This window comes from Rhinatrema bivittatum, chromosome 5 (assembly GCF_901001135.1).
Source record: "Rhinatrema bivittatum chromosome 5, aRhiBiv1.1, whole genome shotgun sequence".
Taxonomy (NCBI): Eukaryota; Metazoa; Chordata; class Amphibia; order Gymnophiona; family Rhinatrematidae; genus Rhinatrema; species Rhinatrema bivittatum.
This window is the reverse complement of record NC_042619.1, coordinates 62,393,330-62,419,812: the sequence shown is the minus strand read 5'-3', so window position 1 is coordinate 62,419,812 and position 26,483 is coordinate 62,393,330. Positions and strand designations below refer to the sequence as shown.

At 42.8% G+C, this 26,483-nt stretch overlaps 1 protein-coding gene across 3 annotated transcripts in view; it reads right to left on the bottom strand.

Annotated features, from left to right (window-relative positions):
• The window catches only part of ARHGAP42 (Rho GTPase activating protein 42), a 605,600-nt gene that overhangs the window by 14,562 nt on the left and 564,555 nt on the right, over positions 1 to 26,483 (bottom strand). For all 3 annotated transcript variants that reach the window (XM_029602393.1, XM_029602394.1, XM_029602395.1), the window contains 2 exons: positions 11,567 to 11,950; positions 4,353 to 4,509 (listed from right to left, as the gene is read on the bottom strand). In XM_029602393.1, the coding sequence (XP_029458253.1) occupies positions 4,353 to 4,509; positions 11,567 to 11,950 (541 nt within the window). The remainder of the gene's footprint in view (positions 1 to 4,352; positions 4,510 to 11,566; positions 11,951 to 26,483) is intronic.

Below are 26,483 nucleotides of genomic sequence, written 5' to 3'. Positions count from 1 at the left end.
GACCTTCTCTACTCATATGTGGTGGTTTATCTAGACAATATCCTGGTCTTTTCCAAATCAATAAAGGAATATCGAGATCATGTGAAGCAAGTTCTTCAGAGGCTCCAAAAACACCACCTGTATGCAAAATTAGGAAAATGCACTTTTGAACAGGAAGAACTCCCATTTCTTGCTATATCATTTCCCGGCAAGGCCTACGCATGGACCCAGAGAAACTGAAAGCAATCCTGGAGTAGCCTCAGCCCATGTGCCTCAAGGCCCTGCAGCATTTCCTTGGATTTGCCAACTACTATAGACAATTCATTTATGGCTACCCTACAATGGCCACTCTGCTTATAGCCCTTATCAAAAAGGACTCAGATACCAAGAATTGGACTGACAGCGCTATTCAGGCCTCAAGGAAGAATTCACTCCTGATCGTGTGTGCACTACCCAGACCCTTCCAAGCCATTCATACTGAAGGTATGGGTAGGGGTATGGTAAGGGCTGTTCTCTTACAGCACAACAATCATGGAACCCTTGAGATCTATTCCTATTTCTTTAAGAAGTTTACTTCCACAGAGAGAAACTATATAATTGGGGATCGATAGCTGCTAGCAGTGAACCTAGCCTTAGAGGAATAGCAACCTCTGTTAGAAGGGGCTAGACATCCAGTGACTATTTACACAGACCATAAAAATCTGGAACACCTGGCGCAAGCATAGCAACTGAACCACCGACAAGCCCACTGGTCGCTATTTTTCAACCAGTTTAACTTTGAATGGGTTAATGCCCTTCATGTTCCTTTGACAGGGAAGGCTCTTTGGAGCCCACTAGACATATCATAAATCCTGCAAGGATCATGGTTGCTACCACGGTAACAGTTCCACCCAGAAAGAAAGTTGTTCCTTAATGTTTACGTCAAAAAGTTCTTCAGTGGGCCCACGACTTCCATTTGGCGGGCATCACCAGAACCCTGGCATCACCAGAACCAGGCATCACCAGAACCCTGGAGTTAATCTTCCACACTATTTCTGGCCTGAGAAGAAAGTTAACGTAAAAGCAATACGTAGTGTCCTGTCCCACATGTATCATGAACAAAAGCTCTCGAGCTTGACTTCGGAGGCTGTTAAAGCCAAGGAATGCATCTGGCCACTGACTTTGTTACAGACCTTCCCCTCAAGTGGCAAGACCACTACATGGGTAGTGGTGGATCGTTTTTCAAAAATGAACCATTTTGTGCCTCTCCTTGGACTTTCTTCTGCGCCTGAATTGGCTAATCTTTTTGTCCAATACATCTTCCATCTACATGGGCTCCCACTCCACATCCTTTTGGACTGGGATGTACAGTTTACGGATCACATCTGGAAGAGCCTATGGAAAAAATGTGGGATCATCCTGGATTTTACTTCTGCCTATCATCCCCAAAGCAATGGGCAAACCGAGTGGATAAATCACACTCTCAAAGCTTTCCTAAAAGCCTATGTAAACCAACGACAAGACAACTGGTCATCCCTATTCCCATGGGCAGAGTTATGCCACAATAATCTCACGGGGAGCTTGATGGGATCATCACCCTTCTATGTGGTGTTTGGCCATCATACTCGTATGCCAATGCCTGTCTCCTTCTCTGTCACCTGTCTTGCAGCCAACTTAATGGGTCATGAACCTCAGAAGCTCTGCCAAAATAAGTACTATCTTCTGGAACAAGTGACAAGGCATTTCAAGAGGCAAGTAGACAAGAGGCAAGTAGACAAGAGGCAAGTAGACAAGTTGCTCGGCATCCCAATTCCAGCCTGGAGACCTAGTGTGGCTCAGTAAGAAAAACTTACACCTTAAAATGCCCTCGCTGAAAATCGCCCCGAGGTTTCTGGGCCCATTTCCTCATTATGAGACATGTGAGACCAGTAGCCTACAAGCTAAAATGACCTTCTACACTCAGAATTCATTACATATTTCATATGTCCTTGTTGAATCCAGCAATCTTGTCCTAGTCATCAAGACCACCCCTCAAGTCAACAGAAGTCGTAGCTGAAAAAGGTACCCAGTCGAAGTTGAAGAGATTCTGGATTTCAGGAAGGTCAGGAACCAAATCCAGTACTTAATTTCCTGGAATAACTTTGAGCCCAAGGAAAATACCTGGGAGCCAGCCTCTAATCTCCAAGCCCCACAGTTGTTACAAGATTTCCACAGGAGATTCCTCAAGAAACCAACTCTAGAAAACTGAGGAGGGGGCTTTGGAGGGGGGTTACTGTTATGTTTGACATCTCACAGTATGGCCCTGAAAGCTGCCACACTCTTTCCAGACATCGCCAGCATCTCTTTGCGGTGGCAACGCCACCAATGGATGACCACCACTGAGGGCAGCACCCAACACCTGAATGCCGCCATGGTCCTGTTCTTCCACGAGGTCTCCATATGTGCGCACAGCAGTACTTAAAGGGCCCGTGCCAGAAAAAGTCCTGTGGCACCCTTTGATGACATCAGCCGTTCTGACTATATAAGGGATCCCAGGATGACCTACCAACGTCTCAGTAATGGATCTCCTGAATAGTGCAGTGTCTGTTGCTACTACATAACCGCTGTTCCTATGTTCCTGAGCTTCAGTGTTCCTGTGTTTCTGCATCTAGCCTTGTCTTGTTTAGCCTGTCTCATCCAGTTTCTCTCATCCAACCTTGTCTTGCCCTGCTAGTCTCATCCAATCTCTCTTCGTCTGTCTTCGACCATCCTTGGCCTGATCTCCTGGTACTGACCCTAGCCTTGGACCTAGCTTTGGACCTTGCTTGCCACCTGGACCTGACCTTTTGCTTGGACTTGACCAATTTGCTTGCTGCCTGGACCTGACTCCTGTCTTGGATCTGACTATGCTTGCTTCTCCCAACCCCTGGCCTGTTCCTGGTATCTCCACAGTCTCCTGTCCTGACCCCAGCATGCCCTTGGACTCTTGTTCACACTACCAGCCTAGGGACCTGCCTAAGTCCTGCCGGGGGAGGTGGCTGGTATAAATGAAGCTCCAGCCTGTCCCACTTTAGGGTGCTTTCAACATCTGTCAGCGTAGGACTTATAGGTTCACCTATAAGCCTGTGTCAACTACATCACAGAGCTAAGGGCTTACTCCCATGCCACTCATAACAGTTCATGGATGAGGCCTTTTTTTTGGAGTAGCATTTGAGTTATATATGGCCTTCATCAGTACAGTGCAGAACAGCGAGATGTTTCTGCCCTTCACTAGTGTTGGCAGCAGGAATGTGGTGGTCTCACACCTAAGTAAGTGTGAGCAAACCCTAGATCTCCCTGTCCCAGTTTATGATTTTTTGATGCACTTTGATCAATTTCATTTTCATCATTCCTGAGTACTGTTTTTTGTTGTTCGATGTCTGGCTTATATATATATTTTTTTGTTATATATGTGCTAAAACCACTTATTTTGTGGTCTGCCTCCAGAGAAGGATCTTTCTGAGTTGCAGTTCCTATAGAATGGAATTCTCTTCCTGAACAATTCCGTCTTGTTTCGTGCATACAGACATTCCACAAGAAGCTGAAAACTTATTGTTAAGTATTTGGGTGACCTAATTGTTCAAAGGAGTATCACTGGAGTAAAGTAGTATGTCTCCATCCCCTGATGTTGCCGGCGGCTTGGTCCCCATTGAGAGTTCTAGGGAGCAGTGCTGGTCTTTCCGGGGGGAGAGGTTTCTCTCAGCCCCAGGCCTCGTCTCCCTGCTGGCTTTTGGACATGACGTTCCCTCATTGATCGCCATGGCGCAGAGAGATGACTCACATACCACACCGGAGGGGGGTCATCGTGCAGTTGGCATCCTTTACATCTTCACCGGAGGGATTGCTTCTGTCTTCTTCGAAGTCTGCCTCTGCAGCCCATTCCCGTTATAGATTCCATTGCAGGATCGGTTTCTCCTTTCACCGTATTTAGGCTCGGGAATTTCTTCTGCAACTGGGACGTTTTTGAAGCTTCCCCCAAAACTGGTTGAGGTAGCGCTAGACTCATTGTGGGTCTTGATTTCTTGTTTTGGCCAGGACCTGACCACTGTTTCTCACAAATTGGATACTTTTTCATCTAAATTGAATCCCTTGGTTATCTCTCATGACCTCAAGATTTCAGAACCTGATAATAAAAATTGTTTCTATTCAACAGGATATTAATAATTGGTTGCTACTCAGTCTCGTTTAGTTCAGGAATGTGGTCATTTTTTTTTCTAATGGCTTCAATATTTCAGGAAATGTTACATCTTTAAATGTTTTTTTCCCCTCAATTTTAACCTGCCTTTCCGTATTTAAGGTGAGGAACAATAACCAGCTGTATTGTCCTGTTGGAATGAGTTAGCCCACTGCATAATCATTCCACTTTCATGGCTTACACTGATCCAGGTCTCTGATAGCCGTTACTAGACAACGTCTCGAATCTTTGCCTTCTGGACATCTTTGGAGGCAGATCAGGATTCCCAGGAATCTTCGGAGTGTCTTTGAGGTCTACGGATGATAAACTGTGAACAGATCCACTGCGACTTTTGTTATCTGAGGATAAAAAAAAAAAAATTATCTGTATCAATGAACGTTTGGACACAAAGGCAATCTTCAAAACTGCAGGAACGTACCTGGAGGAAAAGCCTCTAGGTACGTTTTATCCAAAGATTTTGCACCAATTTTCAAAGAGAAAGTATGCGCATACTTTCCCTCTGCAAGCTGCCCAAGGGGAAAATACCACAGAGATTTGCACAGAGCTTTTTTGTTTTTTGTGGATATTTCTTTCATCCAAAACTCTGTGCACTGTTGCCTCCCCCAATTTAACCCCATCCAGGTAATGCCTCCATGAAAATGTGGGCAGAAATAAACGCATCCTGGAATGCCACGTGTATTTTTACCAGCATACACAGATGGCAATTTTCAAAAAGCCTTTTTGCCAGGGTGAATAGCTTTTGAAAACTGCCCTTCCCATAAACAAGTGTATGTCTCTGTCGCAAATGTATACATACTAGTAGCAAAGGCCCGTCCAGGGATGGGGAAATATTATGAAGGGTAGGAAGTGCATAATTGAGATGCATGGTAGTAAAGAGTGCAGGCTGAGCTCGGATGTACCGTGTGGTGGTAGAAGGGACTGGACAATTCAGAGAGAGAGAGAGGAGCAGAGATGGAGAGTTCAGTTAGAGAGAGGGATGGAGCTCAATTTCCTTACGTGGTAGAAGACAGTGGCTTGGGCAATAGAGAGAGGGGCAGAACTCAGTTTCCATACAGAGAGAGAAGATGGGAGCTGGGGAGTACATGGACAATTCAGACAGAGCTGCAGAGTACGACCAGAGAGAGTGACAGAGCTCAATTTCCATATGTAGTAGTAGACAGTGGACTGGACAATAGAGAGAGAGTAGGGTGGGGAGCTGGAGAGTACAGGGAGGAAGAAAGTGCAGCTTAATTTGCATACTGACAATGCAGGTTCAGGAAACTTTCCTCATTTTTCTATTTATATATGTATATATGCAGATATATCACTATGCTGTACACATATATTTAACATCAATTAGACAAAAGAAAACCTCAACAGTATTCCATTAAGTAATTCACATTTTGCTAGATGTAGACTATGCTTCTCCATCAAATAATAAGCTAGAGATCTAGTGGCATGCCTGAAACCAGTGGTAATTGCCATTCTAACGGAATAACCAGGTGGCAGATGTCATCAGCACTGCAAAAATTGTTTTTCCTAAATCATGCCACAGAATGCATTCAAAGCTATTATAAAGAGTTTGTCTTAATTCTGCTTTCATTTAATGTCAGCTTTGCTAATGTCATATATCGCCCAACACCACTTTTATTGCCTGTGATATTAAAATGTGCTCCCTAATTTTATCTAGTGCTTGATCATGTCAACTTCACTTTCCATAATGCTTTCCCAGCTTCTGTTTATTTTCCTTATCAAGTTATAGTCTGCATTTAATTTTTCCCACATTGCATACATTTTAGAATGCAGGGTGTAAGTGGCCATATTAACTGGAAGAAAACTGAGTCATTTGCAATTTGCAATGCCTTTTATTGGCCAAACATAAAAATTATGCAAAGATATTGAAGTACCTGACCCTTTAAGACCACACAAAATGAGACTTTCAGGCACCCTGCTAACTTCAACTCCCATGCTGGTGCAGAAGTCAACAGAAACAGCTAATCCCTGAGATAGCTCAGGTAGATACATTTTTATGCACTAAACTATTGTATTAGTGATGATTTTTTAACTACATTCGCTGGAGAAAATGCTAGTCAGTGAGGCAAGCAAAACTCAGGTAAATGCGTTCATTCCAACTTCGGCAAAGTCAGAAGTCTGGTTACTGCAGGATTTAAAATTCAAGGTGGTCATCAGGAAAGAAGTCTCATCTAGTGATTAAAGCTTGAAACTGTATGACAAGTACTCCTAGTCTTTAATGACTGCTATGACTCTATTTGTCTCTATTTTGTTTATCTGGCAATATCCTCCTGCCAGGGTTGGCAGCACACACCAGGGGCCTTCAGTTACAACTACCTGGAAATCCCCCCCCCCCCCCCCCCCCATTTTACATCCCCCTAAACACACTTACTCTGGCTACTGCAGTGACAGACCTAAGCTGGGGACCATTCACCAGGGTTCTTTCCAGAATCCTGCAATCATCGGCCTTAAATCCAACCACTAGGTAATAACCTGAAGCAATGACCACGACTCTCTCCCTCCAAGTGGCTGTGATCAATGCTCTCCAGCATTCCCTGTCTCAGCCTATCTGTGGAGCGGAGCACCCGACTCGGGAGTCGAACCAGGGACCTTCACCACCAGGCCAGCCCACTAAATCTGTTTGACCAAGTGCTCTTCACGAGAACGCCACTTTTTGGCAGGTTACACAGTGGAGTTTGGTGACAATGATACTTCCATTTCTCTTTCAGAGACTGTTATGTACTTTCTGCATAACTTAAATCAGCTGATGCATGTTACGTGCATACTTCTAAAGTGCAATACTAGAAAGAGAACTGAGACTTTGTTTGGATGGAAGGCTCTATATGCTTGAACTAACTCCTGGTGGATTTCTTGTTTCAAATTCCTAAATCATATTGAGGTCTATATTCAGTAAGCCAGGGAGCAGACAAGTTATCTGGATAACATTTGCCAGATACCTTGTCACAGATATTCAGCAGGTCAGATCCCCTACTGAATATGTTGGCTAAAGTTATCCCACTACATTTACTTGGATAACTTTAAAGTGAGCCACTTAGATTTAAAGTTACCTGAGTATATGTACTGGGATAACTTTTACCTTAACTGGCTATATTAAATATTGCTGGTTAAGTAGGAAAAATAAAAAAAAATCTTTCTGCTCTAGGGGGCTTGATCCCCCATCCTCCCACCTCACAAAATCACTAAAAATGATGTTGAGCAAAGCACTGATCCCTCTCCCCATATCAGTCCTAAAAACTTCCCCACCCCCTGAATCTGCACAAAATGCTTGAGCTCCAAGCCCCCTTTCTAAGCCAAACCTCTTTCAATAGAAAGCAAGTTCTAGAATTACAAGGCATGATATGAAACTCCAAGGGGGTATATGATATGAATATCCAATATGTATATTCTATCCAATATATACATATATATCCAAGGGGATACATGATATGAAACTCAGGACCAGCATCAGAAAATATCTGTTCACAGAAAGACTGGTGGACACCTAGAATGCCCTCCCAATGTAAGTGGTGGAGGAAAAAACGGTACTGGAATGCAAAAAGGATGGGATCAATACAAAGAATCCCTGGAGTAACCTGCACAAAGCTGGAGTTACAATCCTAATCAGAAGGTGATCGGCAATTGCAACCTCAAACAACATTTAATACGTTACTATGAATGGGAAGGAAATATTCTCTGGTGGGGATCTATTCCTTATTTATTAAAATTTATAACCTGCACATTCCAGTACAGTACATGGCAGTTTACATAAGTCTCACACATAGCCATCATTTCTTACATACATAAAAAAACCACAGAATAAGCATACGGGGCATGCTACAACAAACAAAAGAATCATGTTGGACGTCTATTAGTTTGGTAGGCCTGCACGAAAAGATGAGTTTTTAGTGCTGCCTTAAAAGTTTTATATGATGAGGCCGTGCGAAAGGATTCAGGTAAAGTGTTTCAAAGGTGAGGGCCTGCCACTGAAAAGGCTCTGTTTCTGGTGATTTTCCTTGCCTATGTAGGGAAAGTTCTGATAGAAGACCTGGAGAATGTTCTTCTTTAGAGGAAGACTTTTCAGATCTATAAGATTCCAGATTGGCTCAGATTCAGACTTGAAAATTTAAATTTCAGCCGTAGACCATGGGGGCATCGATCCATAGCTTTAACTGGTTGATGGGGCTTTGAGACCAACTGATGTCAAACCATTGGGGACGCTTCCCTCTCAGATGCAGTTTGACTCCTGCTCAGTGCAGACTACATCCAAGTTGAGCCATGGTGTCAAAGCTTTGAAGCCTGTGCCGAACTGAATGGTGTCAGCTGGAAGGCTTTGAGCATGAGTTCCATTGGCACCACAACCGGTATCAAGGCATTCAGTACCAGCACCTTGACATGTTTGAGATGTCAAAAGACAGCCTCAAGGATCCTTCTGTCCTATTCCTGCTCAACAACTGATGAGGCTAAAATTGGATCGGTCACAGTAGAAGAAAGAACATCCTCTTAGGTAACCAAGAGGGATGTACCAATGGTTCTGAGTAACTTCAGAGGGGTCTAAACTCACTTCCAGACATATTTGCTTGGGAGAATGGACTGTAACCTCTTCAATGTTGAATGATAGCCAGCAGTTTGAGTGGCTCTGTCAGGTTCCCCAGCCATGGTGGTACTCAAGACTAGATGCTGTGGACCCAAGGCAGAAGCTATAACTGGAATCTAAAGCTAGGATGTGAGGTAGGAGCTTGAGCTGGAAGTCAGGACTTAATTGTTTGCTCATATTTATAAACCACAAAATTACAAAGCACTCTGAAACTGGAACCTGAAGCAGAAACTGGAAATGCAGCTGGATATGGAATTCGAAGCAAGAGTTGAACTCTCTCTTTCAGCAATTAGTTCCAAAGAAGACAGCGTGGATAGTCTTTTGGTTGCTGTTAACTTCCTAGTTCCCAGCAATCCTCTTTAACGTGGCTTTGGTCAATCCAGTTAATAGGGGTAGTAGCCACCATCTCCCTTATCAACCTCTTGTGGTCTCTGTGGCCCTGCTTCCCTCCAGCTTGCAGGTTAGGTCCATTACTAAGGTCCTGACCCTTCATTTCCCAACTGTTGCTGGTTCAAACCCTGCCAGCACCATCCTGATATGTTCTTAGGTCCTTCAATACCAACACAGGTGGATTCAACTTTGGGTTTTCCCCAAAAATGTTGAGGAATCTCAGTATGTGCTGTTTGATGGCCCCATGTGATAGTTTAGGGCAGATGGCACATCTAGGGACTATGAAATCCACATTCAAAAGCATTTAGCCAGCTAACTTAGAAGTTAGCTGGCTAAATGAATATTCTATGCACTTATCGGGCTAAGTTCTAACCATTTAATAAGATAGCCAACTAAAATCTAGCCAGCTAAGATAGGGGTGTTCTGTGGGCGTAACTGGGTGGAGTTGAGTTAGCCAGCTAACTTAACTGGCTAACTCCAATATTCAGAACTAGCCAGATAACTTAGCTGGCTAAGTCCGGTGAGGCCAAAGACCTATCCTAAAGTTAGCGGCTGCATTATTGAATGTACTTCCAAAGTTAGTCAGATAAGGTTATCTGGCTAACTTTGCTATCCAGACTGTCTGAATATGGACCTCTATACGTCTTAAGCCCCAGTCAATGCATGCAGTTCCGATGGAGGTCTGGAATGGATATCTTTTGAATGCATGGTATACACCTCTTGAAGCTTCTGGCTCTCTTCTCTGACATGGTGAGAAAATCTGACATGGCATAATCTAAAGACAACATTTTTGGAAGAAAGAAGACCAATACAGGATATTGATGGAAGGTCTTATGGACCAGGATACTGAAGGCCAAGCACTTTCAATGAAAAGAAATCAATTAAATGCCGAAAAACATTTTTAAAGAGGTTAACTGGAGGTGTTGCACTGTTTTGTCACACTTTTTCCCCCAAACTGAAATCTGGTGCTAAGGTTCTTTTGGTAAGGCTCTTTTTTAATCCAGATATATCAGCAAAGCATCGTAAAGTGGAACAAGATTCACTTAAAAAAATGTTCTGTGGCTGCCTGGTAGCTCAGGATCAGTTCTGTGCACCACCATGCAGAGGACCCTGGTTTTGATTCCCAGATGAGCAGGTTAACTGGAGATAAAAAAAGAGACAGACCAAAAATGCAGAGACTCATAAAATGAAAGCAGTGTGACGAAATGCATGTGATGTCCACAGATGGAAAAGGACCAGGAGGGTCGAGTGGGAAATCCCTTGCTAGCCTGTGAATAGCCCTCTAGGCTTTCCCTGCGCTATCTAAGCAGTGGTTTGCATCAGCAGCATTGGAGGGTATCAGCCACTTGTGTGGTTGATTCATCCTGTGTGTCTATAGAGAAGGTGCATTGTACAGTACATTTAAACCAATAATACAGTAAGGCTTACTGTAACCTACATAGTACATTCTAGTTGACAGTTTTAAGGCGGTTACAAGGGTAAATAATGGCTATGCATAATACTGCATTATACAACTGCATTATGACTTTAAAACAGTAACAAAAACAAATCTGTTAAAAAATGTATGCTAAGGAGAGGATTATTAAGTGAATAACATACTGGCCTTTAAAGATATGCAATTAAGTTTAGTTTTAGGATGAAATGTATCCCTCTTACTCAAATCATTTTAATCCTAATCACAGTGCTCATGCATTCTAACCTGAAGCTAAGTGGTTTTCGTTTGAGTTAATCTAGAAAATCAAACACTGAAGGTCAGATTTAAAGTTCTGACAAAAGTAGGCCAAAAAAGTGCAAAAAGCCTGCAAGCTCATTTGCATAAGTCAATGTGGTTGACATGTTATTTTTTTTTTTGTTTATTGACCTGTATTTCCTTGCAAAATTTTGAAACTCTGCAGTTTTTCATGGAAGATTGTATTTCCTGCACCATTCTGTACTGTTTTGTCATACTTTTGCCCCAAACTGATATCTAAGATTCTTTTGCTTTGGTCTTTTTTTTTTATCCTGAAATATCAGACTAAGCAAAGCACTGTAAAGTGGAATAATATTCACTTAAGAAAACATTTTGGGGGCTGCCTGGTGGCTCCGTGTCAGCTCTGTGCACTGCCCTGCAGGGGGGGCCCTGGACTTGATTCCTGAGGCTGGGGAGGTTGCAGACAAAGCCCCAGACTTTGCTCAGCAGTGACACAGACGGGACAAACTTATTACCACGCTCCAGAGGCAGCTTCGGCCCCATGACCCCTGGCCAAGGACCGTCACTGCAATATGAGGGCTAGGCGAGTTAGGACTTGTACTGAATAAAGTTCTGAACGAAGGCTCATGGCTCCCTACCCAAAGATATGCGATTCTGGCTGAGATAGAAGCTGAAAGGAGTGGAAGGAAACTGCCAGCCTAAAAAAAAAAAAAAAAAGGTCTAAGCTTACCTTCCGCTGAAGGAATTGAGTGAAGTGAGGAAGCTGCAGATCGTTTTAGCCCAGACAATCCGTAAGGACCTTTCTTGGTAAGGTCTATGGGAGGGGATACATTGCCAGGACTCGTGACAGATGAGACACTCTGACAGTCTGACTCAACGTCCGTTTTTGCTGCATCTTCTTTAGAACTCGTTTCAGGGCTTGTAGTCCAGAGGCCGGAGCTCTTCTGTCCATTGGAAGAAGGTGGCGGTACAACAATCCATGAAATCCCTCCTGCCTTCTCTCGATGTTGAGGTGATACTGACTTGGTTGTGCTATTTTGTTCTGATGAATGAGAAGAGAGAGATTCTATGCTGCCCATTGGGGTGCTGACCGGGCTACTGCTGTAGGAATCACCTAAACAAACAAATAAACAAAAGTTAGTACTAACTAGATATTGGTCAAAGACTTGCATGTGAGTTACAGATACTAAACTCATTACAGATACAGTATTGTGGTTCTAGTATCATGGGAGTCAGGAAAGCTCCTATAATATATATATATATATATGGCCCTGCTTCATCTTGTCTGTGCAACCTTAAATTTTATTTTTCAAGCATTTCTCCCTTACATGAATAAAATAAACAAACGAGGTTGAAGAGACCAATAAGGTTTTCAAAAGAGGTAGATGAAAAAGTAATGGCAAAAAAAAATAAAAATCAGCATTCAAAGCATACAAGATAAGTCCAGAGGAACCCAGAAAAGAATATTTGGCGAAGCAGAAAGAGGCATGGAAAAGTCGGGAAGGCAAAGGTGTGAGTGGAAAAAATGATAGCTAGTATAGCAGTGGGTGTATTCTACTATTCATCTGGTCAGGATGAAGACACAGAAATGCTAACAGAAACTGGAAAGGCAAATAAAATTGGTAACATAATAATCATGGGATATTTCAATTACTTCAGTATATATTGGATAAATGTTTCATCAGGACATAACATAAAATGTCTAGATGTCAAATGACTGATGGAACAGCTGGTACTGGAACTGTTGAGAGGGTGAGCTATTTTAGATCTACTGCTCAGTGGAATGCAGGACCAGATACAAGGGGTAATGGTGGTGGGGCTGCTTTGCAATAAGTGATCATGTGCAATCAAATTTGACACAATCACTGAAGGAAGGAAATTAAGTAAAACTACTGCAGGACCATTTAACTTGAAAAAGGGTTTTTACAATAAAATGAAGCTAAGCAAAAAAACTAAAAGGAGTGATTACAAAGGTTATTTAAAATTCCATTAGAAGCTCAGATAAAATGTATTCCTGAATTTAAAAAAGTCAAAGGCAGACCAAACGACTGCTTGCATAATTAAATAGTGAGGTGAAAGAGGCAGCTAGAGCCAAAAGAATATCTTTCAGAAAATAGCATATCCAAATGAGAAAAATAGTTAAGAGCATAAGCACTAGCAAGTTAGATGTAAAAAATTAATAAGGTAAGCCAAGAAAGAATTTGTAAAGAAGCTTGCCATAGTAACAAAAATTAATGTAACCTTTTTCAAGTGCATTCAGAGCAAGAAGCCTGTGAGGGAGTTAGCTGAACTACTAGATGACCAAGAGGTAAAAGGGAACACAATGCCAAAACAGACTTTATAATGTGTGCGCGCGTCCATGTGCATGCACTTCCCGGTGCGCATACATGGATGCACCGATTTTATAACACGTGCATGCCATTATAAAATTGGGTGGCTGCACGTATGTGCGGGTTGGCGCGCACAAGGGGGGGGCTTTTCCAATTTCCATGCAGTGATGCAATTGGGCTTTCAGTGGTCTGGGAGGGAACTTCCCTACCCCCCTACCTAAACTCCCTCCCTTTTCTCCTCCCCACTCCCTAAACCCTACCTTTCTACCCTTGGTTTTTTTTTTAGTTTTCATACTTACTTCAGGGCCTGACCTTAAGTAAGTTGCGCGCGCTGGCCAGCTGCCAGCGTACAAGTCTTTGGGTCAGCATTCAGTGGCGCTGTCCCAACCCTCTCCCTGTCCCTCCCCCCGGCCCACCCCTTTGAAGAGGCCCAGCAGTTGCGCATGTACTGGGGTTTACGTGCGTGGCTGGACCTCTTTGAAAATTCGCCCGGCGCACAAGGCCCGGCCACGCACATAAACCCTAGGATTTCCGCATGTAGGCCTCTGAAAATCTACCCGGAAATGAATTCTTTGATTCAGGATGTCGGTAAGATTCCCACACTGGAAAAAGTGTTTGATAGCGATGATTCAGAGGAATTGAAGCAAATTGCTGTAATGATAGATGCAATAGAGTGAACTGACAAACTAAAGAGTAACAAATCACTATGCCTGAATGGCATTTATCTCAGAGTTCTGACAGAACTCAAATAAGAAACTTCAAACCTGTTACTAGTAATCTGTAATTTATTCTCAAAAACAACCACAGTACCTGAAGACTGGAGGGTAGACAATTCAACACCAATTTTTAAAGGGAGCTCCAGGGGAGATCTGGGAAACTATAGATCAGTGAGCCTGACATTGGTACTGAGCAAAACAGTAAACACTATTCTTAAAAACAAAATTATTGGCCAGAGGGATAAACATGGCTTAAGGGGAATTTAGCAGAGGGAAGTCTTGCCTTACTAATCTACTACATTTTTTAAGGTGTGAATACATATGTGATAAGCGTGAACTGGTCAATATAGTATATCTGGATTTTCAGTAGAGACACCTCAGGAAATTACAAAGTAATGGGACGGGAGGGGATGTCTTATTGTGAATTGGAAAATGGTCATAAGATAGAAAAGAGAGGACTAAATAGTCTTCCCAATACATCAAGATAAATAGTGGAGTGCCCCAGGAAACTGTACTGAGACTGGTGCTGTTTAACATGTGCATAAATGATCTGGAAAAGGGTGCAATGAGTGGCAAGATTGAATTTGCAGATGGCACAGAATGATTTCAAGCTGTTAAAACACAAGTGGATTGAAAGGAACTGCAAAGGGACCTTGCAAGACTGGAGGAATGGGTATCTAATGGCAGATAACATTTAATGTGGACAAGTGGAAAGTGATGCCTATAAGGGAAAATAATCCTAACTAAAAAGTATACAATGCTGTATTAGGAGTCACGAACCAGGAAAAGGATCTCGGAGTAATTGTGGACAATACACTGAAATCCTCAGTTCAGTGTGCAGCGATGGTCATAAAAGCAAATAGAATGTAGGGAATTATTCAGAAAATAATAAATAAAACAGCTAATATCATAATGTCTTTATCGATGCATGGTGTGACTGCCCCTTGAGTATTGTGTGTAGTTCTGGCCACCCCGCTCTCTGAAAAGATAAAGCGGAACCAGTAAAGGTACAGCGAAGGGCAACACAAATAATAAATGGGACAGAAGAGGCCTTTCATGGCGAAAAGCTGGACAGTTTAGGGCTCAGCTTGAACCGACCTCAGCAGGCATATGACTGGGGTGAAACATGTAAATAGGGGATATTTGTTTATTTTTTCAAACAGTACTAAGACTAGGAGACACACTACAAAACCAACAGGCAGCAGATTTAAATAAAGTGGAGAAAGGTTTTCACTCCACGCACAATTAAGTTGTGAAATTTGTTGTTTGATGATGTGGTCAAGGCAAGCAGCATAGCTAGGTTTAAAAGAAGTCTGGACAAGCTCTGAAGAAAAAGTTCATAAACATTATTAGCCAAGCAGACTTGGAAAAACCAACGCTTATCGCTGGGAGTGAGCAACAAGAAATGGATCTGCTGGGTACTTGTGACCCAGATTGGCCACTGTCGGGCAAGATACTAGCTCAGTAGACCTTTGTTCCGAGTCAGAATGGCATATTTTCTGCTCTTATGTTCCAACCTTTCCAGTTTTGACAGGGGAAGGAAGAAGAACAGAGGTGAAAATGTAAGACACAGGGAAGTCAATATTCAAAGCTCATTCAGCGCTATTTAACTGGATAAGTGCAACTTATGCAGCTAAGCAGAGGCCACTGAAAATGCGCTTAGCAACATAAGTCACTTATATGGCTAAAAGGTTAGCTGCACACCTTGTGGGCATGTAGTAAGCAGTTCGGGGAGAAGCAAGTTAGCCGTACCAGTTAAATGGATAACTACCGATATTTGGTCTTAGCTGCATAAACTTTGGGGCTAATTTTAGACGAGTCATACAGCAGGTCTAAACTTAGCCAGTTATAATGTATATGGCTCTGCATGGCTATTGTACACATATGCATATATATATATATATATATATATATATATATATATATATATATATTCAGCAGCTTAGCTGTACTGCTGAATATACTGTGTAACTTAGCTGAATAAGTTATATTCGGCTAAATTACTTAAATGGCCAGCTTTGAATATTGACCCCAGGAAAAAAGGAGGACTGTATATAAAGTGATTAGAAAAAAAAATGGTTAACATATATGTTCAGTGTTCACTGAAGAGGGATAGAAGTACTGCTAAATGTTGATAGATGCTAACCATTTTTAGGGAAGAAAGATTTTGTGCAGACCTAGCAAAACAGAAGTGGACAAAGCCATGGGGCCAGATGGCTATTAAAGGATGAATTTTCAGAAGCCGGCACATGCCAATACCAGGAGATACACGTGTCCGGGCCACAGGCATTTTCAAAGTGCTGCGTCTCCGCGTGCATCTCCTGGTACGCATGGAAGAGCCGGCAAAATTAAAAAGGGGTGGGCTGGGGTGGGGCTCGGGCACAGTCCCGCTGAAGCGCATGCCAGCAGCCGGCCGGCCCGTGCAATTTACTGCTGCTCGGGAGAGCAGGCAAGTTAAAAAAAATAAAAAAAAGAAGAGTAGTTAGGGAGATTTGAGGGGTCAGGGAGGATAGGGGAAAAGGGAGGCAGGTTAGCTAGGGGGTTAGGAAGTTCCCTCCCAGTCCGCTCCTTTACTGGAGCAGACTGGGAGAGAACTGGGGAAAGGCCCGATTGCGTCGCCGCGCACATATTATAAAATTCCCACCCCTTAGGCGCGCGAGCCGCCACTTGCACACACACGTGCGCGCGTCGACATAAAATCGGGCACCCATGTGCGTGCAGGGAGCCGATTTTATAACATGCACGCGTCTGTTATAAAAATTGCAGTTTTTGGCAGATCCAATGACCCATCTGTTCAAGCGATCTTTGGAGACAGGCATAATCCCTTATGCCTGGAGAAGGGCAGTTCTTCTTCTCCTTCATAAAAGTGGCATCAGGGAGGAGATTGGAAACTACAGGCTGATTAGTCTTATCCCAATGGGAGGAAAATTAGTGGAGGTTTTGAAAATATTTGTTCCCTTCTTATTTTACACATTTTGGAGGGAATTTTAAAAAGCATTGCTTGCGTTAAAAGGCCCATCTATGTGAGTACGTGGACCCGCATGAGCAACGCATATTTTAAAAAGTCACAAATTATGTGCGCATGCACAAGCTAAAATAAAGGGGGCGGAACCAAGAGCTACACCCATAAATCCGTATTTTAAATACGGTGGCCACGGCGTGTGGGAGGCTGTTAGCCGCCCATGTTTACTTCTATTCTTGATGTGGTGTAAGCCTGCATAAATCTCTAGTCTTAAATTGACTGGGTAAGGGGGCTGGGTCAACTAGGGAGAGGTGCAGGCTGAAGATCCTGAGAGGTCTGGATGACCTCAAGATTGGTGGACGAACTGAGAATGGCCTTCATGCAAGCGTGTTTTAAAATCCACTTACCTATCTGCGTGAAAGCTGATAAAGTTCTATGGAAGATATACAGAGTACGTTTGCTCCAGTAACGGCTTAAAATTAGGAGCACACATATGCGTAGTAGGCGTATTTTAAATCATATGCGCACACAATTTAAAATTCCAGCATATGGGGCGCGCCTGTGCACTCATTTTAAAGTTACCATCCCTATGTATTACTTTGGCAGCACATGTAAAATTGTCATGCCAATAAATAAAATCTGAAGAAAAGGATATTTATTTATTTTTCTTTTATTTAATTTAGACATTTTATATATATCGTCATTCCATATAAAGATCACAACGGTTTACAAAAGTAACATTCATATTATAAATCAACAAATAATGACAGTTTACGGAGTGGGATATTCAAATACATATTAGATAACGATCTAAGACATAAGGCGAGTAGTACAGGAAATTAAACTAATAACAATTTTCACAAAATAGTCAGTACTTTGAATTGAGATTCTTACATTCTCTCATTAATTTATCCCTCATACTTCAATTAATATCGCTTGTCCTTCTTGTTAATGTAGTTCTCTGCATTCAGATTTTTTTTTAAGTTAGGTTGTATGCATTTATGAATAGCTATGTTTTTAGCTCATGTTTAAATCTCTTTCTATATGGTATCAAAAGTAACATCTCAGGTAGAGAATTCCAAAGCTTTTGACCCGTTATGGAAAACATACGATCTCTTACTTGCGTCAGGTGTGAACTCCGTATTTTGAGATCTAAGTGTTCGCTGAGGTGTGCATGGTTGTAATGTCATGTCTATCAGACTCGTGTTGGTGATATCTAGAATCCAGTAGGGGCAGCACAGTTTTACCAGAGAGAGGTGAGATCAAAGAAATCTGATCAATTTATTTGACTGGGTGATTAAAGATTTAGATCAAGGATGTGTGCTAGACAGGGATGGATTTAGGATTTTGCCACCCCTAGGCACTTTTGGTGCTTTCACCTCCCCACCTCTTGTAAGGGGCTATTACAGCATATCAGAGGACTGTTTTCTGCTAAATGAGCTTAGTAGAGCTGGAAGGCAGCAATGTTTGCCACCCTAGGCACAGATATAATGAGTGCTTATTGACAAATCCAAGGCTGGTGCTAGATGTGGTTTACTTGGATTTCAACAATGTCCCACTTAGGAGGTTCATAAATAAACTGAGCAAACCCCAAGGTATTAGACTATATTAGAAATTGGTTGAGGGATACACAACAGAGAGTAGTAGTAAACAGAATTTACTCAGAGGAAAAAGGACAATTTTGGTTGCTGTTTAGATTATTAACAAGCTTGGATGTAATGATAGAAGTGGGGGATTGGGGAAGGGGACAAGTGTTAGATTAAGTATAAGATCTTATGGGGCAGATTTTATAAATCTGCGCACGCGCGAACAAGACTACGTGGGATTTCAATAGATACGCGCATAGCCGCGCGTATCGATTAAAATCCGGGGTTGGCGCGCGCAAGGCTGCCCAAAATCGGCAGCCTGCGCGCGCCGAGCCACATAGCCTGCCTCCGTTCCCTCTGAGGCCGCTCTGAAATCGGAGCGGCCTTGGAGGGAACTTTCCTTCGCCCTCCCCCCACCTTCCCCTCCCTTCCCCTACCTAACCCACCCCCCGGCCCTATCTAAACCTCCCCCCTACCTCTATCACGAAAGTTACGCCTGCTCGAAGCAGGCGTAACTTTGCACGAGCCGGGCCGGCTGCCGCGATCCATGTTCCGGTCTGGGGGCTGGTCCAGGGGCCGCTGTCACACCCCTGGAACGGAACCACGCCCCCCGGACACGCTCCCGAAATGCCCCTCCATGCGTGCCCCGGGGCTTAGGCTCGGCATGTGCAGGGGGGGTTTGGGGTAGGTTTTCAGGGGGTACGCGCGTACCCCTTTGAAAATCTACCCCTATATGTTCATTGTTCAGGTTAGAGTACCAAAGAGGAAGAAAACTAAAACTTTAATAGATAAGAAGGGATTATCCTATAATCAGTCAAGATTCTATAGCAGACAGCTGGAATATATTCTTGCAGTTTGGACAGGAATATCTGAGGAATGGCTAGGCCAATAGGACATTTTCTGTCATCATCTACTATGTTACTATTCATATTCTTCTGATAGGTACCATACTGACAATCCTGGAAAAAAGAAAATAATTGCTATAAATTGTTCACTGAGAAAGTCAAATTAAGCGAAACGCCTTTTATTCAACAGTCCTGGAGTAGAGGGAGATAAATTGAGTTGCCCAAATTCACACACCAAGTTAGTGATAGATCAAGAGCTTGGAACACATGCTCAATAAGGTAAAACAGACCATCAGTGGCGTGCCTTAGGCATTAGTTCTGAGTCCAGTCCTATATGATATTTGTACAATGATACTGAAGAGTGGTTGTAGAGAAGGTTTGTCTTTTTGCAGATGATACAAAAATCTGTAATGAGATATATATTCAAGATGGGGGGGAGAAATTGAGGTGTAAACTACGAAAGCTTACGGGTACATTTTCAAAAGCTGGTGCACACAAAACCCGGGAGATACACACGTGGCTGGGCTGCGGGCGTGCCTCGAGGATTTTTAAAGGCCCGCTGCCACGCGGATATCTCCTGGTACGCGCTGAAGAGCCAGCAAAATAAAAAGGGCGGCCCGGCGGCGGGGTCTGATCGGGACAGCGGCATTAGGCTCTCTCCCTGTGAAGCGCGTGCTGGAATCCAACCAGCACGTGCAACTTACTACTGCTCCAGAGAGCAGTTAAGTATAGAAAAAAATATTGTTAAAGGAATTTTAGAGGTCGGGGAGGAGAGGGGAAAAGGCAGGCAGGGTAGGAAGGGGGTGTAGGAAGTTCCCTCCCATTCCGCTCCTTTATTAGAGCGGACTGAGAGGGAACTGGGGAAAGGCCCAGTCCGTCACCGCACACATTTTATACAATGCCCCCCTTACACACATGAGCTGGCACATGCGTGCACTTGTGCGTGCCAATATAAACTCAGGTACACATGTATGCATGTTATGAATTCTGCAATTCAATGTGTGCACGCCGGGAACCGCGTGCACATGGACGCCTGTGCGCAGACATGAAAATTCACCTTTTAATGACAACTAAAATTTAAAGCAAAAAGTGTATAGTCATGCATTTGGGGAGCAGAAATCCAAGAGAGTAGTATTTGAAAAGGGATAAGATAATGATATGCACTAAACTAGAGAGATCTTGGGATGATTTATTATTTAAATTTATATTCCGCCAAATCTAACATATTGTTTATATCTGATTACTTCTGGGTAGCTAAGCAGTATGACCAGGCAGTGACAATAACTGGAAAAATGCCAACGTGCACAGGGAGAAGTATTATGAATGGTAAAAAAAAAAAAAAAAAAAGCTAATCCTCCAGATACTAATGATCTATGCAGAGGCATTATTTTTGGTTCTAGAGGCTGCGTATCCAAAACGATATAGACAAATATGCAACCCAGAGAAGCGCTACTAAAATGATGCAGAGCCTGGCCCATAAGCCCTATGAAATGAGATTAAAGACCTAAATACTGCATGTACTCTTTAGAAAAGAGGAAGGGGGTTGTGATCGAGACCTTTACATACTTCAAATATATAAACAATACACAAGCATTTTCCAGCACATAGGAAATTCTAGAATAAGGAGTCATGTTATAAAGCTCCAAGAAGCTAGACTCAGTTTTAACATTTTAGAAAGCATGGGATGAGCAAAGTTTATGTAAATGTGAGTATAACGCCTGAAATTCGATAGGCTTTGCAATATTCCATCAGGAATGTGCAAGCAAGATGGGCCTTGATGTTTTAATGTATTTATTTCAAAACACATGGGGGCCAACTGTCAGAGTTTAGGATCCTAACCTTTGGAGTTCAGCTCCTAAACTTTACTAGGGCTATGTACCTACATTTAGGGTTCTAATTTCATTCATTTCATTAGGAGCCTAAATTTAGCAACCTAAAAAGTTGGTGGTTCTGGGGGGTGGAGTTAGGGAGGAGAAAGAAAGTTAAGGGTTTCGCACCGCTTTTCATAACCAGGCACCTAATTAGGACCCTAAATCTAAGAAAATAAATGCAGGCCAAAATCTAGGGCCTAACGTTTAGGCCCCTACATTTATGTGAATTTTCAGCTGAAAACCCAGGGACCTAAGTTTCATACGTGATTATTTGCATGGCCCAGCACTGGTACCCTCCCCTATTACAATCACCTGCTTTACATTCGATTTGCATGCATGAATAATGCAAATGAATGCAAAGGTGGTCATTAATAGGCAATTTGATTGTAATATTTTATCGCGGCTGACTAATAACATCTATTTGAAATGCAGTAAATGTGAGGCTGGAGCCCTGGTACCCTAATGTGGGTCCCGAGGCCTGCACATCATATTTAAATTGCTGGCAACAAAAAAAATTCATAGCTAAAGAAAGGTTGAGCAGGGGTTAGAGTTTGCCCCTGACTCAATCCAGAGCCACCACTCGAGGTGGCCCTAAGTGCCCAAAAGTAAAAAAAAAAAAGAAAGAATAATGTACCCTCCCTCCCACCAAAGGTTCATATTCAGCATTGAGCGTTCAGCGGATTTTAATTCCTACCTCTCCCCCTAAAAGGTCCACAACTGTTAAAGAAAACTTATAGTGTCAGGGTCCCCACCCACCTCCCGCTCCCCCTCTTGTACTCCCCCAAACTTTGAAACTCCAAGTCCAGGTGCTGTGGTGGGGCCGGGGTGACCCCTAGCACCCCCGTCCAGTCAACGCCATTATTCCAAATGGCGCTGACCTGACCTTGCCTAAATCATGTCACTGGGGCAAGATCCAGTGATTGAACCTAGGCCACATGTAACTTATCACTGCATTCAGTACTGTAATGCCTTCCTTACCATTGACTCATTATAACTCACCATGCAATGTAGTTTATTTTCATGTAATGCCACCCTTCTTCTGAACCTCACTGACAATATAACTTTTATAATGTAACATCTCCCTAACTTTTGATCTTATTTACGTCTCTGTAATCCGCATTGAAGCAACTGAGCAGCCGTGAAAGGCGAAATAGAAACATTAAATTTAAATAACTCTCTTCTATTTGAAGCTTCAGAGGAAGTGAATTCTACAGCATTTGTCCGGCTACAGCCAATACTCTAGTTTGGGTCTCAGCTAACTGAATTGACTTGAATGACAGCACTGTTAAACAAAGTTGGCTAAAGGACTGCAATCTGTATATCAGGACCATCACCTCTTCTACGGGCCGATACAGTAAGAACCACGGGAGAACCGGCGCTCCAAGGCGAGCGCCCGCTCTCCCGACGCGTGCCCAGGCCACTTTCCTGGGCGCGCAATCGAGTATTTAAATGAGGGCCAGCGGTAAAAGGAGGCGCTAGGGACACTAGCGCGTCCCCAGCGCCTCCTTTTTGACAGAAGCGGCGGCTGTCAGCGGGTTTGACAGCCGACGCTCAATTTTACCGGCATCGGTTCTCAAACCCACTGACAGCCACGGATTCGGAAAACGGACGCCGGCTAAATTGAGCGACCATCTTCCAACCCGCGGGCCGTGGTCAGATTTTACTTTTTTTATTTTTACTTTTTCATTTTTTTTAAATTTTGGGGCCTCTGACTTAATATCGCTATGATATTAAGTCGGAGGGTGTACAGAAAAGCAGTTTTTTTTAAACTTGAATGAGTAGTGTCCAATTTAACTTGCAACAAGTAACTAATTAAAAATGACTCCAACCATCTCAATATGCTTGGTCCCAAGTTCATGACCTTAGGACAATAGGATGGTGAATGGTGTTGGCTACTTGAATAATATCCAAAAGACGGCATTAGGAACACACCTCTCTTATCCAATTCCTGACATAAAACTTCAAGTGTGCCCAACAATAGCGAGGTCTATATTCAGCTGTTATGCAGCTCTGCTAGTTAGCCGGATCTTAGCCTATATATTCAGTGGCATGGCTGCACCACCGAATATATCCTACTATCAAAGTTAGCCAGATAAGTTTATGTGACTAACTTTAAGACAAGGTGTACAGGTCAACCAGAGTTAGTTGGCTAAGGGGGCCTTTTCGCATGCGATAGCTTGCCGGGGGCAGAGTCGGGGTGGTGAGGGGAGGGAAGGAGGTGGGTTGGCGAGGAGGCAGATGCTGCGATGTCTTCGCTGGCGGCGATAAGGTAAGCACCATTATCGTCGCCGGTGGCGCTATTGGGTGCGAAATCCGGCAGCGACAACACCGCGGTGGTGCGATGGCTGCCAGCTTTCGCAGGCCCGCCCCCCTGTTTTCGCTGGATTCACCATTCTGCATTATAATTGTGAATCCAGGCTTAAGTTATCCAGTTAACTCACCTCCTCCTAATTACACTCCCAGAATACCCTAACTTATCTAGCCAAATTCTTCTGAAGATGGACCTTAGTGTTTCTGTACTATATTTATAGAATCTATATTGAAATGGACCCAAAATATCATACTCATCCAAAAAGTCCTGTAGTTGTATCAAGATTGACTTTAAATCAATTTCCTTAAGAATGGGAAATTGAAAATTGGCTGATAGTTACCACATTCTGGAGTCTAAATTAACTTTTTTTTTTTAAAATACTGGATATACAATTGTTTTTTTATGAGGGGATGAAAACAGCTCTCTTAAAAGGACACATTGACAACAGAAATAAGAATATCGCATAGTGAGTCCTTAGGTAATTTAACCAGGTTGGTTATGAGCCTAGGAAAGAAGAGGTGGCTTTCATTTGTGTTAAAACATTTTTGGATACTGGGCAAAATTTCGCCTATATCCTCCTCGCTGGGACAACAGGAGGCAATAGCTGAGATGAGTTTGGTTCAATGAGTCATGCAGTTTAGTCACCTTACAGACAAAGAAACTGGCAATTTCATCACAATCAAAATCTTCAGCAGAAATACTGAAACTGGTGTGTGTGTTGTGTGTGTGTGTGTGTGGTGGGGGGGGGGGGGGGCAGCAAATCTTTTAGAATAGAAAAAAGAACCAGAGGTTGAATAATGACCATCTGTATCTTCTTTGAGAAATAATTCTTCTTAGTCTTATAATTTACTGATCTATACTGCTTCAAAATATCAAGAGAAAGACTTTAACCATTCAGCAAGAGTGGATCAGTCAAGTTCATCCTTGAGTTCCAGCTAGCTATAAAGTCAGAAGAGTCAATATACCCTTCTGAGAGAGGAAAGAAGGATTCAGGTCATAACACAAGTTAAAATAAGTTAATCAGGGCGCACTGGTCACTATTCACGTTATCTGCTATTATTTTCTATGTTCAAGAACTTTTGAACTACACTTCAGAGCTCTACCCCCTAGACTAGGCCTTCATTTTTCCACAGAACAGGAACACAAGTGGTTCACCCTTCCCCCTCCTTTCCTAGAAATAAACGTCAGCTCTGTTAAGGAGGCAGAACATTACAAGTAAGAGCTCAGCGAAAAGGATGCTTCAGTACTTGGCCTCTGTGCTGAGAATGTCACCAGAAGTGCTGGAAATCAGGGTCAACTATGATGGTGGTTGTAAGTGATATCGACATCTAGCCACTGGGGGCTGGACTGAAACCAACTCATTTGCCAGAACATAATTTTCTGTCACTAATAGTCTGAGCTGGATTTGAACCAATGACCTAAAATAGAAGAGTTTTCTAATCTTACACTGTTACACTACTAAGCCATCTAATTACTGTAGCTAATAATTTTAACTTCATATCCTTTGGTTTATCCAACTAATTTTAATAAAAATAAAAACATCATTCTTCACCTTCTTTCTGTACTGAAACTATCTTGCTGATGCTAGCGCTTGCTATTAGCTGAAGCCATTCCTCCTGGAAAGAGTTGCATGCTTGCAAAGTGCTATGCAAATATACATTATTAATGTTATTTAACATTTGTAAATAATCTTAAGTACAAAATTATATATAAACACACACACAAATGTCAATAATGTACATATCTATCTTGTAATTCAGCGAGGCTCTTGGGCCTACAAACAATGCAGTTATACATATCTGAACCTAATCAAGCCTTAACGGATGCTACTGCAAATTACTGAACAAGAAGAAAGCCCTCAGACCCCTGTCTCAGGGGTGAATATTAAAAGAGTTGCTTTTGTTACAAGGTCCATATACCTAAGCATATGGGCCGAATGCGAGCAACTCGTATTTTAAAACCGGCAAATTACATGCATATATGTATGTGCAAAGAACATGTGATAAAAGGGGGCAGATTAGGGGCATTCTGGGGCTGGGCCAGCAGTATTGTGCATAAATCCCGAATTTAAAACCACCGAACGCAGTGCATGTCGGGCTGTTGGCTGCACATATTTACTTCAGTTCTTGTTCAGGTGTATGACCAAAAACGGACCGGGTAAGGGGTCTGGGTAAACTGGAGGGAGGGCAGGCTGAAGATCCAAAGGGATCTTGATAGACTGGGAAACGGTGGACTACTTAGTCAAACTGGTTATTTTCTTCACGCGCCCATATTTTAAAATTTGCTCGCTTGTGTGTGTAAAACCCAACAAGTCATAAGAAAAGGTATGCAAAGAATGTTTCTTCATGTAACCACTTAACATTAGGGGCACACATACGCGCGATAGGTATATTTTAAATCACGTACTTGCACGGATTTAAAATTCCAGAATATGTCTGCACATATGTGAGCGCATGCAATCTCGCTTTAAATTTATCATCTTAGTGAAAAAGTAATGACTTGTTTGGTAAGACACTGAGAAATTTCTAAAGGACACACCTGTATGCTAAAAGTTTTGCCCCGGAAACAAAGATAAAAAATGACCTAATTACAGACTTTGGAGTGAATTTTCAAAATTACACTTGTAAAATTTATTATATACAGGCATAAGTAGTCTACACGCAATCGCTATTTTAAAAACATCTAAAGTACGTGCCTACTTTAGGTTTAGCATGCATATATACACGCAAAACAAAAAAAAGAAGCATTGAAGGGGTGTTCCAAAGCAGTGCCAACAGGTATGCATATAGGGGTAGGTTTTAAAAGAAGCGCGCATGGCCTACGTGTGCGCACGCTACCTGGCGCGCGCACATGTATGCCTGATTTTATAACATGCGCGTGCAGGCACGTGCATGTTATAAAATCCAGGGTCAGCGCGCGCAAGGGGGTGCGCGCGCCGAGCCCGCTTGGAGCCGCACTGCCTTCCCCTGTTCCCTCCCAGGCCTCTCCGAAATCGGAGCAGCCTCGGAGGGAACTTCCCTACCCCC